The sequence below is a fragment of the Sitophilus oryzae genome, unplaced genomic scaffold, assembly GCF_002938485.1.
Source record: "Sitophilus oryzae breed Bouriz unplaced genomic scaffold, Soryzae_2.0 scaffold_1393_pilon_pilon, whole genome shotgun sequence".
Taxonomy (NCBI): domain Eukaryota; kingdom Metazoa; phylum Arthropoda; class Insecta; order Coleoptera; family Curculionidae; genus Sitophilus; species Sitophilus oryzae.
In genome coordinates, this window is record NW_022146052.1 from 2,789,453 (window position 1) to 2,803,328 (window position 13,876).

A 13,876-nucleotide genomic window follows, 5' to 3' on the forward strand; every position below is an offset into this window, starting at 1 on the left:
TTAACAATACAATGCAAAAAGTTTTATAAAAATTCGTTCACAGTAAATGAATTCCGAGGTTTGTATCCCATAAGGGCTTAAAGCACTCCACTAATCCTCATTTTAAGCAAAACTGATACAATTAAAGATTTTCGTAAATTTAAACGCAGTATTCCATTTTCTCTAGAAATATATTTGTTGTACGAGTAAGTTAGCAATTTTAGTTTGATGAACTTATAAGTTTCCATTTAAAAATGGTATTACTCCCGATTAGAGCAGGCAATTTTTATTTTAATATTATCTTAATTTTGAAATAAGATTATGGAATCTTAATATTAAATATTGATTTGTTCAATTTGAAACTCTAATTAATTTTGGTTTAAAACTGTTGTATGTTGTATGTATCGTTGTCGTAGTTAGTGTAGTTGTTTATATAAAATTAGAGTGAAAATTTAAAATACAAAATTTGATATGCAACTTTTTTGGACTACTGGGTTGTACTGTATTCTAGATGAACACTGGCAATAATTTTGTATGGTTGTTTTATTTTGAAATAGCCTTGTTTTACTTTGAAATAGCCCTTATTCTGGTATTCAGTGTGGCGGAGTAGTGTGCACCAGTGTGGTTGAACAGTCACCACACAAATCTCATAGACAGACAGCTGAACAACATCATGCGGCTGATTAGAGGGAAAATCAGATTCACACCTGGTCACTAGTTTACAGTTCTCAGTAACATTCTCTCCCCAAATCTACGTAGAAACGAGGCTCTTCTTAGAGAATTTGATAAAATAATAGCTACCCAGCGCTCCCTGTTCGTGACATACTACCTGCTTTACAGGTGAATAGACTGAAGTAGAGAAATCCACCTTTACGAACAACTGATCAACAAAAGAGCAGCAACTACAATTCTCGAAAACAGTGGCTTGAGTTATGGAGAGAAGTTGCCGATGCGCACCTGTATTCCTGGTTCGAGAATAACTGATGTCAGATAACGGGTACCGATCTAAACCTGAAAACTCGGTAAACTTTGAATTGGATACGCTCTGGCCATGGAGGATGTGCGGATTCCTTTTTATAAGTGGGGTAAAATACCGTCCCCAGAATGTGATTGCGGAGCCCCTTACCAAACCATCCGTCACATAACTAGGGAGTGTAACCTACGCGCTGTGAAGATTGGAGATGGTATTTTTTCCAAATAATTTCTGAAGTAACGTCGATATTTGGATGAAAATTGGTGTCTAGGAGTTTTTTAACATGAGAAATTTGATTTTGATGTCAATATGACTCCTACTTGTAGAGGGCGCCACCTATATATTTTTTAACTGGTTTGAAAAGTAATAACTCTTTGTCTGTTGTACCTGTATAAAACAACTGAGTAAAAAAATATACATTTGCGACTTTTGTTACGTAAAAAAGTCTCTATGAATAATGATTGCAGTATCAGTACCTGTCATCATTGACATAAACTAAACATGTTGACTAAATAGTTATTAGACTGAAATAAATTTCAAATGTTTTTGTCCCAAAAGTTCAACAGAACCTGTTTTATCATCATTTTTTTCGAATAAAAATTTATGATTAATTTAAAAAAATGCATAGTGCACAAATTTATCATTTTAGTCAAATAACTATCTACTCGACATGTTTATTTTTTGTCAATAATATAATATAATATAATATGATGTTTATTTTTATATACTCAATAAATTACAATGTATCAATAAATATACAATAAACATAAATTTACCTCTGAAAAAACTAAAAGTTTCTTGTGCGAGGTTTTCTATGCGATCAACAAATACAAATTCAGATTACATTCATACATACACCCCAAAAATATAACTAAAATACAATATGTTAATCGTTTCCATAATATAATTCTGACCACTACTTATTTTTTCTTATTTTTCTATAACTTGCTATTGCTACCTTTATTAACATTTTTCTATAATACTCAAAAAAATATAATCACAGAATAATTATCAACAAAAAAATATAAATAATAAAAACATATTAATCTTAATCTATAGTTAAAAATATCCAAATCTTTTTACAACGGTTTTACAAGAAAATAATTTATGAAGATTTGTTGGAATTCGCTCGCGTCCGATACGGAGGTGCTCGTTTCACGTTCGTTTCAGGAAATATATTAGATATGTCTTGCACCTTGCATTTTCTTTTGGAACCCGGTATATCTTCTCTTGGTAGATCTTCGCTATTTCCAATATTATTATGATTTAGTAATTTTCCAGTTTTTTGAGTTTGCAGTTTTTCTACCTCAGTCTGCGATTGTGGATAATTATATGGATTCATTTCTTGGAGAAGTGACAACGTTCTGGATCCGGATGCTTCTTGATGATACTTTTCTTTTAAATCGCCACTAGTATAACTAATACCATTAATTACTAACTTATTTCCTTTTAGCTTAGCGTTTCTGTTTTGAGCTTTTGCTTCTTTCAATTTTTCGACTAAAGCCTTTTTCTTCACTCTGTCCTGCTACTAAATCTTCGTCTATAAATATATTTGTTCCTCTGAGTTTTCCCTTATTTTTAAGGAGTTCCGTCCTTTTTAAGCAAGACACTAAGCTTATAAGGATAGGTCGATCTTTGGTTATATTTTTTCCAAGTCTGAAACACTCCGATAAATTCTATCTTCAAATTTATATCGAGTTTTTCTTTGACAAGATCTATTATGGATTCCACAAGATGTTCACTATTTCTCTGCGGCATTCTATATATTATCAAATTGTTTTTCTTTAAAAGTTTTTGTGTAAGATATACTTGATGTTTTAATTCCTTATTTTCTGTTTCTAATACTTCAATTTTACTTTGAAGGAAAAAAAGCTGCTTATCAACTTTAGAGCTGAGATTATCTAGGTCCTGTCTTGATGTTATCAATCTTATTGCAAACATTTTCGTTAATATTATTCGAGAGCGTGTATAAATCCCCTAATTTGATTTCTTGGGTCATTTTATCGATAAACAGCAGTAAATTTTGAGACACTTGACAACACCGTTTGGATGGCTTGTAAGGTTGCTTGCTAAATATTGCAAATTCTTTAAATTCTTCTATGTGATAGTATTTTAGAGATATTCAAAAACTACTTTTCGTGAAGTCTGAATCAATTGATTTTCACTCACCCGTTCTATCTTAATATACTTTATAACTTGTAATTTGAATTTTCTAATTCTGTACCCCAGAATAAAAGTGTATTAAGTCCACTTTTCTCGAAAATAGGTTTTTTGCTGCATTATGTGAAATATTTAGTTCACTTTAATATGCAAAACCGTATCAAGTTCTATCTACAATATTAAACAAAATAACATTTTTATAACCGTATTAAGTCACAATATGTCCCGGAAGAAAACAATATTAAATTGAATAGAACCCTTTCTTACCGGCACCTGTGAAAAAATATAATATTAAGTCCATATTTGTCTAATGTTATGATGGCATAGACAGTATTAAGTCCACAATATCGGCAGTTATTTGTTGGACATGAAGTGCATCAGTGGTTAATAAGCATAAACAATAATTTATTCCTGTTTAGTGATTTTAATAGAAAGAGTGTCTTGTAAGCATGAGTTCAAGAAGCAAAAGGATTCTGGGTCTGCTGAAAAACGAAGGAAGTAGTATTAAACTACCTGAAAATTCTGATGGTAAGTTATCCTAACCTCAAAATAAAATTAATAATTGAGCAAAAAATAATAATTGCAGTAGAAATAGCTTGTAGCACCTGAAAATGGGATTATTAAAGGTATAGTGCCATTTTAATTTTACTATTTTTAACACCAACTTGACTTTTAGAGACCCGAAATAGCGAAATTCCGGTAGAAGAAATTAGTTATACAGTAGCCGATTTTGAGTATCTTGACACAGTCAACATAAATGAAAATATGCCCAGTGGTGAAGGAAATGGAAAATATAGTGAGTCTGAAAGTATAGTATTCTAATTGCGTCGTTTTATGCGGTCTAATACGTTTACACTTTTAGAAGGCCCATCCTGTATAAATGAAAACTTGCCCAGTGGTGACGGAAATGAAAAATATCTCAGTGAGGCTGAAGGTATTGTATTCTAATTGCGACGCCTTATGCGGCCTAATACTCTTACACTTTTAGAAGGTCTATCCTGTATAAATGAAAACTTGCCCAGTGGTAACGGAAATGAAAAATATCACAGTGAGGCCGAAGGTATTGTATTCTAGTTGCGTTGTTTTATGCGGCCTAATACTCTTGCACTTTTAGATGGCCCATCCTGCAGGTCTAAATTAACTATTTATACAAGCGATAAGAGGGAACAAATGATAGGCCTTACTAATATTATGGAAGACGAAACAGAATTGCAAGAGTCAGATGATGATAGTTTATTAGATCCAAATTATGAAAGTGACAACGATTTTTCACATCACTCGAGTGACAGCACTGCAAGTCAAAGGAATGAAAATAATAATAAGAAGAGTAGAAAGCGGAAACGACAAGAAAAAAAATGGAAAATCAATGAACAACACATGAAAGTAGTTTCTGGTTTAGAACATAAATCAAAAAAGAAGGTGATCTCTAAAAAAACCATAGGTCCGCCTTGTAATATTTCTTGCCGCCTTAAATGCAGTGAAAAAGTTTGCCACGAGGAGAGATTAAACATTCATGCCAGGTTTTGGGATGGTACTAAAGACATAAACCAAAAGAGACAGTTCGTCGCATCCCATGTAAAAGTTGTCCCAATATTAAGAAAGAGGCGTAGGACCGGAGCTAGAAATGATGCTAGAAGTCATACCAGAAATTATTATTTTGAAATGAATGATTTGACCGTTCGTGTATGCCGGACGTTTTTTCATAATACTTTAAATATTTCTCAAACTTTTGTAACCACTGCTTTAAACAAAAAAGAGCCCGGCGGTATCATTGCTGCAGATGGGAGAGGTAAACATGACCAACACGCCAAAACGCCTGAATTCGTTAAGCAACATGTTCGTGAGCACATAGGGAAGTTTCCAGTTGAGGAATCGCACTATTCTCGAGAAAGATCTGCTAGAAAATTTTTGGGAAGTCATTTAAGCATCGCAAAATGTACAGAATGTATCAAGCAGAGTGTGAGGAAAATAATGTAGAGCAGGCTCATATCGCCAAAGAATGGTTATATGCTGAAATTTTTAATACGGAATTTAACCTCTCCTTCAAATAACCAGATAATGACACTTGCGATCAATGTGATCATTTTTTAATAAAATTGCGTGAGGAACCTAGTATAGTAGAAAAGGAAACTTTGCAGAAGGAATATGATTTACATTTAGAAGAAGCTTCAAAGAGGTATAAGTTGAAGAAAGAAGATAAACAAAAATATTTGGAAGATAAATTCAAAAGCATAATGGTTTGTGTTGATATGCAGAAGTGTCTTCCTACACCAGTGTTAACAAACTCTCAAAGCTTTTATAGTTTGAAATTATGGACCTACAATTATACCGTCTACAATGTCACCAACAAAGTCACTACATGTGTAATGTGGGACGAATCTAAATCTGGGCGTGGTGCTAATGAGATGGCTTCTGGAATGTTAAAATGGGCAATGTCAAATATAAAGCCAACTCACGAAAATCTAATTATCTGGTCCAATAACTGCCCATCCCAGAACCGAAATTTAATTATGGTAATGGCTTATTTTTATCTTCTCAAAAAATTTCCATCTTTGAAAAGGATTGAGCATAAATTCTTATTGAGAGGCCATACTCATCTAGAGGTAGACGCATGTCATTCCCTAATTGAGCGCGAGAAAAAAAAGACTGTTGGTTTTCAAATAATGACGCCATGGGATTGGCAGCAAATAGCACGAATGTGCAGCATAAATAATCCCTTTGAAATCATAAACATGGAAATAGAGGATTTTAAAGATTTTAAGCAATTGTTTTGCAGTTCTACGGCGCCATTTATATCCCGAAAAAAAGATAGCACAGGTAGTGACTTCGCTATATCAAAGGTTGTAGTTTTACAAGTGCGTGCAGAAGACCATGGAATTTTGTACTTTAAAACCAACTTTGGTGCTATGAATTTCCAATCGATCGATTTAATTCGGACCGGAAGAAGAGCAACATTCCCCGCAGAAGTTCCAAATTTAAGATTTGAAGCTAATCCTTTATCTTCAAAAAAATTTAACCATCTTCAAACATTGTTAAAGTGGATACCAAAACAGTTTCACGAATTTTACAAAAACTTAAAGCACGCAAATGTAGAAGATGGTCAACACGAAGATAAGAATTAATGAAGTATGGTTGAGCACCTGTGGGTACACTTAAGAAAAATACGTTTTATGTTTTTTAGTTTGACACCTTAAATTTACTATTAAAATCTTGTTGAAAAGAGTTACATTACTTTTATTTAAACGAAATTGGATGACTCGACTTTAATTTTTTAATTATTAAAAATCCCTAGTGTTAATAAATTTCAAAAATCTATCGGAAATTTAGGCCATTAGAGAAGCTTAGGTTTGATCGGTAAAATCTACCACCGAACTTCAAAAAATGACATTTTTTTAAAGCAGTACTGTTACTTAACACATTGTTTCTCTAGCTTGTATTAAAATAATGTCAGTATCAAGTCCTATTACTTCACATAACATTGTAACAAAATAATATTAAGTCCAAAAAAAAAATCTAACTCCAAAACCCAAGTAAAAACTCACTTTCTTTAAAACTGTATTGGGTACCTATTAATAATAAGTAATATTTCTCCTATAAAAATTTTGAATGCTCTAATAAAATAAACAAATCGGAAAAATAACAAAATTGCAAAAATAACTCTTTAATTGGCTTTTCCCAAAAATCGATAATTTGGACTTAGTACACTTTTATCCTGGGGTACAGAATTTATTTCATAGATAACTCCACTTTTTGAATATATTTAACGGATAAAATTCTAATTCACATTAACACTTGACTTGCGACGTTGCCAATAGTAACATGTATTGATTATTTCCAATCTAAATATCTTGAGAACGGTTGGTCCTAGCGATTTTTACCAAGAGGCATTTGGTAATTTACCAAGTGTTTTTAACTTGCACTTAAAAATTTTCAAGCTCTGAGGAAAATTACGACTCGTTAATAAATAAACCAATAAAGTATCGCGAGACGTAATTAAATCGTGAAGCTGAAAGCATGATGTACACCATTCCCTAGAACTTTAGGTACTGATGTGGTACTGATTGGGTCGAACGGTGGACTGCGACAAATCAGAAGTGTCTAGCCCCACTATTAAGCTTGACCAGTCAGGTTGGTTAACGTGGTTATTTGGAGGGTGTTAATTCATTTGTGTTTGTCAAAAACTAACGTGATTGGTCGGGATTAATAGTTCCCTGCTGGGGCTAGACTCATGTGACAAATCTGCTATATCCCCTTCCACGTCTCTAGCAATGTGCGCAGTTTCTCGGTTTATTTCGTGCGTTTGGCAACGTGTTTACTGTTCTCTCTTTGTTCAGTACGTTTTAAACGCATTGTACTCTTCTTACATACGGAAATCTCGACCCAAGAGTAAGCTTTGCCAACCCTTAGTATTTACATTGTAATGTTTTCATTTACATTGTAGTTTATTTTATGTCTATGTTTAAGAGTCCGCTTTATGCAAGAAAAGTGACAATACAAGATATGTATGTGAGCCATACGATAATTAAATAAATTTGAAATAGCTTACCGGTTCTATCACCATATAAAATTCGTGCTTGCTCTTGTTAGGCCTCATGCCGTCAATTGGATCGGTGTAGTATGAATCGGCAGCATGGAAATGGGGAAACGAAAGATAAGTAGGTGAGTTTTGTCTGCATACGCTGATATCCAGTACTCCTGACGGGATACATTCGTCTCCACAAAAGCAGCGATTTTCTGGTCGTAGGGTTCCTAAAAAAATGAACTGTGTTTTATAGATTTTCCTGCTAAGAACAAAAAGAAAAAGAAAGAAACTTAACGTTTTTTAAAGTTCTATTGCTTTTACGGCGTACAGAGGAGTATCAAAACAAATGCAAAACCCTTTAAGAGCTGATTCTCTTGGTTACTTTCTTTTGTTAACATTCAATAAAACGTCAACGTTTTTTATAGACGTATCTGCTTTAAAAAACCAAGTGTTCTCGAACAGTTGCATTTAGATATTTAAATAATTTGTTTCTTTGTTCTTTGTGTTTTTTTGCTCCCGACGACGTGAAGAGACATACTTCCTGAAACGTTAAGCATTTTTTGTCTGTTAGGCAAATTTGTGACACTGCTGACAATTAGTCTCCGTTGGATTAACGCAGTAGTGCAGTACTGGTTGCAAGAATTGTGAAATCTGCTATATTTTATCAATAACAACTTATTTATTTTGGCGTCTCAATGAAACAACAAAAAATCCTTTTGTATCATATTTCAAAGAAAGTTTGAAACGATTATTATAGGCAACTTGAATTTAGAATAAACTCACTGTTATGAAAATAATACCAACTAAATTCATATAGCTGAAAGGAGGTTTTAAGCTTCATGTAAATATGTTAAAAATATATTTCCAGTTAAACCGAAAATGGTATTCGTGTTTTTAATAAAAAAATATGGGTTTTGATGAGCTACATTTTGAACGTAACAAATATTAGAAGTAAATCATATCTTTATCCTGATTTAACTGAATCTAAAAACCCACAATGAAATTTGATCATGTTTATGCATAACTTATCCGATCATGATACACACTTTTAATTTACGAGAGGAATACATTTATTACCAATCCCACCAAATTTCAAGGAGCAAATAAAATAACTATGGGAAACACGATCATTTCATTCAAAGTTGTAATAGATGTTTTGTTTACAAATTCATCATGGCTAGACGAAACATTTCGTGTAGAAGAACAACAGGGATCATTTCAAAAAAGGCCTATAGAACTGAAAGAAATAAAAAGTCGGAAAGAGAGGAGTATCATCTAGGTTGTCTCCAATAAAGTTTCTTTAAAATGAATTAGTAAGAGTGGGGTTAACCACTGCGACCTTAAAGACCTATTGTGACCCTCTTTCGTGAGTTATAGCTCATCATATAGTCTATAATAATACATGGGGATCTTCCAGTTATAGGGGGGGGGCAGGGTATTTTTCATCCTCCTTTGACAACAGATGTTCATCCTCCGAGGACTGGACATCTACCTACTACGAGGATATACACCCTTCCACAGTTGGGGTTTAGCTTTCCGCTCCCTTCACAGTCGAGGGCTTGGCTCCGGCTGAGGTACCCGTGAGGTGGAGGCAGGAGGATCTGTCGCCATTTTCTCCACCTCTTAAACTTAGTCGCTCCTTAGACCTGATACCGGTGTTGTCCGGAATATATAATAGGGGAATCTATAATATTCTATCTATATCTGTTTCTCTATTATCTCCTTGGATTTGAGGTCATTTACACCGCAATGGTTTGTCGGTCCACTTTTACAGAGCCCCACATGTAGAAGCAAGGGAGACGAGAATACAATGGGTTTCCCCCTGATACTCCAAGGTTGAGACCAGTAGAAGCTAGTCTTCTATTTAGCCACGCATCCCTTTGACCTGGTCCCGCCATCACAGGATTTAGGTCTTTGGTGAGGTTGTCTCCTCTTGGTCCTCCCCCACATCCTCTGTCCCGGATACATGACCACAGATAGTAGAGGGTGCCTGATATGACGGATAGGGTAGTTCCATCCGACATCGTTATCAATATTGGTGCAACTCGCTGGCCACGACACTACAGCCAGGGACAAGACGATAAGGTGCTCCTTAGACCAAGCCAGAGGGGATTCCCCCAGCACCTGACCAGGAGCTTCCCCACCAGCGACAAGGTTTCGCATCTCCTAGAGAAGGTTAATTTACATTATAATTTGAACGTTGAACCTGCCTTTGAACTTTTCTTTGTTGTACAGGGTTGTAAATTGACTTGCCGTTTTATTTTATTTTAAAACTTTTGTTATTTTGCCTCTGGACACCAAACCACCAACCGAATCAGACTTAATGATAGTGTAACGTTTTTAGTTCGTTACATGTCTTTTATATATAATATGTGATGTCTGGCGTATCTTCACCGGATTCCTTATCGTTCAGGCCTGATAATTTATTTGAAACGCTTGGCGTAATTTTTACGTTCTCGAGTCGACAACCCTGTTATCGTTTCACTGGTTCTATGGAGGGCTGTCAACATCGTTTCAAGGCGCCTCTCTGCGCTTTAACCTCACTTTTGGTGTGCCGGCTGTCGCCATCAGCAACCCGGCTTTTAGAAATGGTAAATTTAAATCTTGCTGCATAATCTGAATAAGCTGTTATTTCGAAGCTAGAGGTAAAGATGAGATATTATCTTTTTAGATTCGATATTATTACTGCGTATTTTTAGGGTAGAGTTTTGGATTAGCCCAACTTAACTCGTATTTGTATTTTGCTGGCATGTTGGTTTGGTTTGGTTCTTTTGCTGTTGTCCTCCAGAATGTTGAATGGAAGAATTGGACAGTTGCCTTTGTGAATTATAGAGCCCTCGGAAGTATTTCAAGGTAGGTTTATTTCGTTTATTAGACCTTCTTTGGTTTTAAACGCGAGTTTCGTATTTTTAAGGTCGTATGGACGGATGCCCTATACAGGGTGCTACAAATTCGAGGTACGAGCATTGGTATCTCGGAAACCGTAATAGATAGGAAAATGGTTAAATTGGGGCAAAGTTGCTCCTTGGCATGTTCACCAAGATGCCATCAAAAAAGTTTTAAAAATTTCAAGGATTGATGAGTTTTTTGGAAAAAACGGATTTTTTTGAAAATCAATTTTATTTTTTCCTGTCGTTACTATTTAGAAAATCAAAAAAATAATTGCACATTCTCATAGACACTTTATTAGGGTGATCTGATGGTGTTTTTAGATTTTTAAATTAGCTGATAATTTGTGAGATACAGAGGCCAACTTAATTTTTTTAAATACGGACCTGCATTTTTTATTTCAGATTTTGAAAGAACTCGGTTTCTTGAGTACAATGATATGCCACACTTGATACATTTTTTGTTTTGGGTACCTTAACAGTAACAAAACTATTTAACTGTTATTTAAAATAATTTGAAGTCCGACTCTGGTTTTTTAATTTATTTAATCTGATTATATTCAGCACAACAATATTGATCAGCGCTAATTAACATTGAATAAGGAAAATCACTCCAAATGAAAAATTCAAATAAAATTAATATCCAGGTCAGCAATTTAAAGATATTGATTATTTTAACTTTTTTATTGTTAATTTGAAATCTAAGTCTAATAATCTTATAATATGCATAATAGTAATCGTAGTTATTATAAATAAATCAACTTCTACAAAATAGTTCCTAATGCTCTGCATGTTCGAAAGGGTTACCATCCTTCATAATGCACACATTAATTTGTTTTTCGTTCAATCTTATGTATAGCTCTTTGAACAGATCTTCTTCTTATACTTCCGAATGCATTTTGTACTCTTTAATTGTTTTGTATTACTTCTTAATTGTTTTTGTAACTTAATGTTGAAACTATTGATTTCAAATGTCCAAAACAATTTTTATTGATTTTCCTTATTCAGTGTTAATTAACGCTGATCAATATTGTTTTGATGAATATAATCGTTGTGATGAATATAATCAGATTAAATAAATTAAAAAAACATAGCCGGGTTTTAAATTATTTTAAATAACAATTAAATAGTTTTGTTATTGTTAAGGTACCCAAAACAAAAAAAAAAGTATCAAGTGTGGCATATCATTGTACTCAGGAGACTGAGTTCTTTCAAAACCTGAAATAAAAAATGCAGGTCCGTATTTAAAAAAATTAAGTTGCCCTCTGTATCTCACAAATTATGAGCTAATTTGAAAATCTAAAAATGCCGTCAGATAGCTCTAATAAAGTGGCTATAAGAATGTGCAATTACTTTTTTGATTTTCTAAAAAGTAACGACAGGAAAAAATAAAATTGATTTTCAAAAAAATCCGTTTTTTCCAAAAGACTGAGCAATCCTTGAAATTTTTAAAACTCTTTTGATGGCATCTTGGTGGACATTCTAAAGCGCAACTTTGCCCCAATTTAACCATGTTCGTATCAATTACGGTTACCGAGATACCAATGCTCGTACCTCGAATTTGTAGCACCCTGTATACATAGTTTTTCAAGGTACGAACATTATCTCATGTAGGGATAGTGGTCCCTGTGTGCGAGTGTTCTATGGACGGATGTCCTGTGTACGGGTAGTTTGTCCTATGTACGGATTGCCTCAGTGTGGATGTGGCATACGGCACATGCTGCTTTGCTCCTGTTTTTAAGCCTAGTTGATAGTTACGGCTGTAATGGTTCATGATGTCCTCACCCTGGCCTCTTTTTTTGTATTGGCCAACAGTAAAACCGAGAGAGAGTGCAGAGATACAAGCCCACCTCACGCTGTTACTGTTTGAAGCAGGTACATTTTGCAGTCTTAAGACAATAACGCACATCTTAGATAATATCGTACAGACTATGTTTAGTGGTTAGATCGTTAAGAACTTATTTATGTCTATTTCGTATTTAAAATATGATTTACATCTTTAGCTCCATTACGAACATATCTTGTAATAGTATTACTTTCTATATATAAATAGCGATATTTTAACAGATGAATAACCGAACAGATTCTAGAATCTACGGCTTGCAATATCTCAGTTTTAGTGTCGTATAAAATATAGCAAATTAAATAAAGTAATGCTACCTTTTATATATTTTCTATAGCCTTATCTATATGTATTGTATTTTTCCATAGTCTTTTTAATAGAAAAAATTTGAGACTATTTTTAACAAAACTTTCCTCGACATATAACCCACTATAATTACTAAAATTTTACAATGTTATTTACCATCAGAGTCCATCATGAATAAATATAGTCATTAGTTTTAAATACTATACAGCTGTTTTCTTTCTCTGTTCATGCCTGGCGCCCAATATTTATATTTTTGATTTTTTATTGTTAATTAGTTTTTCTCCAGTGAAATACAGTATCCACGACTGCTCTACCGATGAAAAGCTGCCGTTCGCAGGGGTAGTGTTTAAATAACGTTATAATAGATTGATATGATGGTATACCTACTTGCTTATGATTGGACTTACCGTTATCAAATATATTATCTGCTGTAAATCGGTACCCCATTACACCTTTTATCTCTTCTTCTCTTACAAATTCTAATTCTGCGTATTTACATAATTCGGCAGAGTATAATACTATCTTTGTTTTCTTAATATTCAGAGGATAGAATTCACCGGCTGATCCCCTGACATCATTACAATGTCCGCGATAAAAGTCTGTGTGATTCTTATAGTTCCACGTCAGTTGCTGTCCAAAGTTTTCGTCGTTTTTGGTATACATACTCATTATTGAGTTATTATCTATTGTTCCATTCCTCTAAAACAAAATGCAATAATAAAAAACATAATCCTTATGTACATAAATAATAAAAAATATAATCTTTATTCACATAAAGACACTGCAAGGATGAATATTATTCCGATCGAGGACTGGAAGACTTATTATCAAAATCGTCTGACGAAAAATAGAACCGTATTCATACAAGATCATGAAAGTCCTCTTGTTAATCCAACCGAATCTGAGCATCCAACACTAATAATCTCTGCAGATATAGATAAGGCCCTCCAACAAATGAAAATTGGTAAAGCTCCAGGTTTGGGATATGTTTCACTAGAACTTTTAAAGGCTGCCCCCTCAGCATATTTAGAAATTCTGGCAGAGATTTTTAGTAGATGTTTAAGTGGAGAGGACCCCGCCCCAGAAATGGAAAAAAAGGATTATTACGTCCATATTTAAGAAAGGGAGCCGATGCGCGACGTGATTGTGAAAACTATAGAGGAATTAGTGTCATTTGTACTGTTGCTCGACTCTATGGCAAAGTA

General features: G+C 33.9%; 1 protein-coding gene across 3 annotated transcripts in view; it reads right to left on the minus strand.

Annotated features, from left to right (window-relative positions):
- The window catches only part of LOC115875647 (protein peste-like), a 142,886-nt gene that overhangs the window by 4,819 nt on the left and 124,191 nt on the right, over window positions 1-13,876 (minus strand). For all 3 annotated transcript variants that reach the window (XM_030891160.1, XM_030891158.1, XM_030891159.1), the window contains exons 6-7: window positions 13,079-13,370; window positions 7,659-7,861 (exon numbers count right to left, since the gene is read on the minus strand). In XM_030891160.1, coding sequence (XP_030747020.1) covers window positions 7,659-7,861; window positions 13,079-13,370 — 495 coding nt within the window. The remainder of the gene's footprint in view (window positions 1-7,658; window positions 7,862-13,078; window positions 13,371-13,876) is intronic.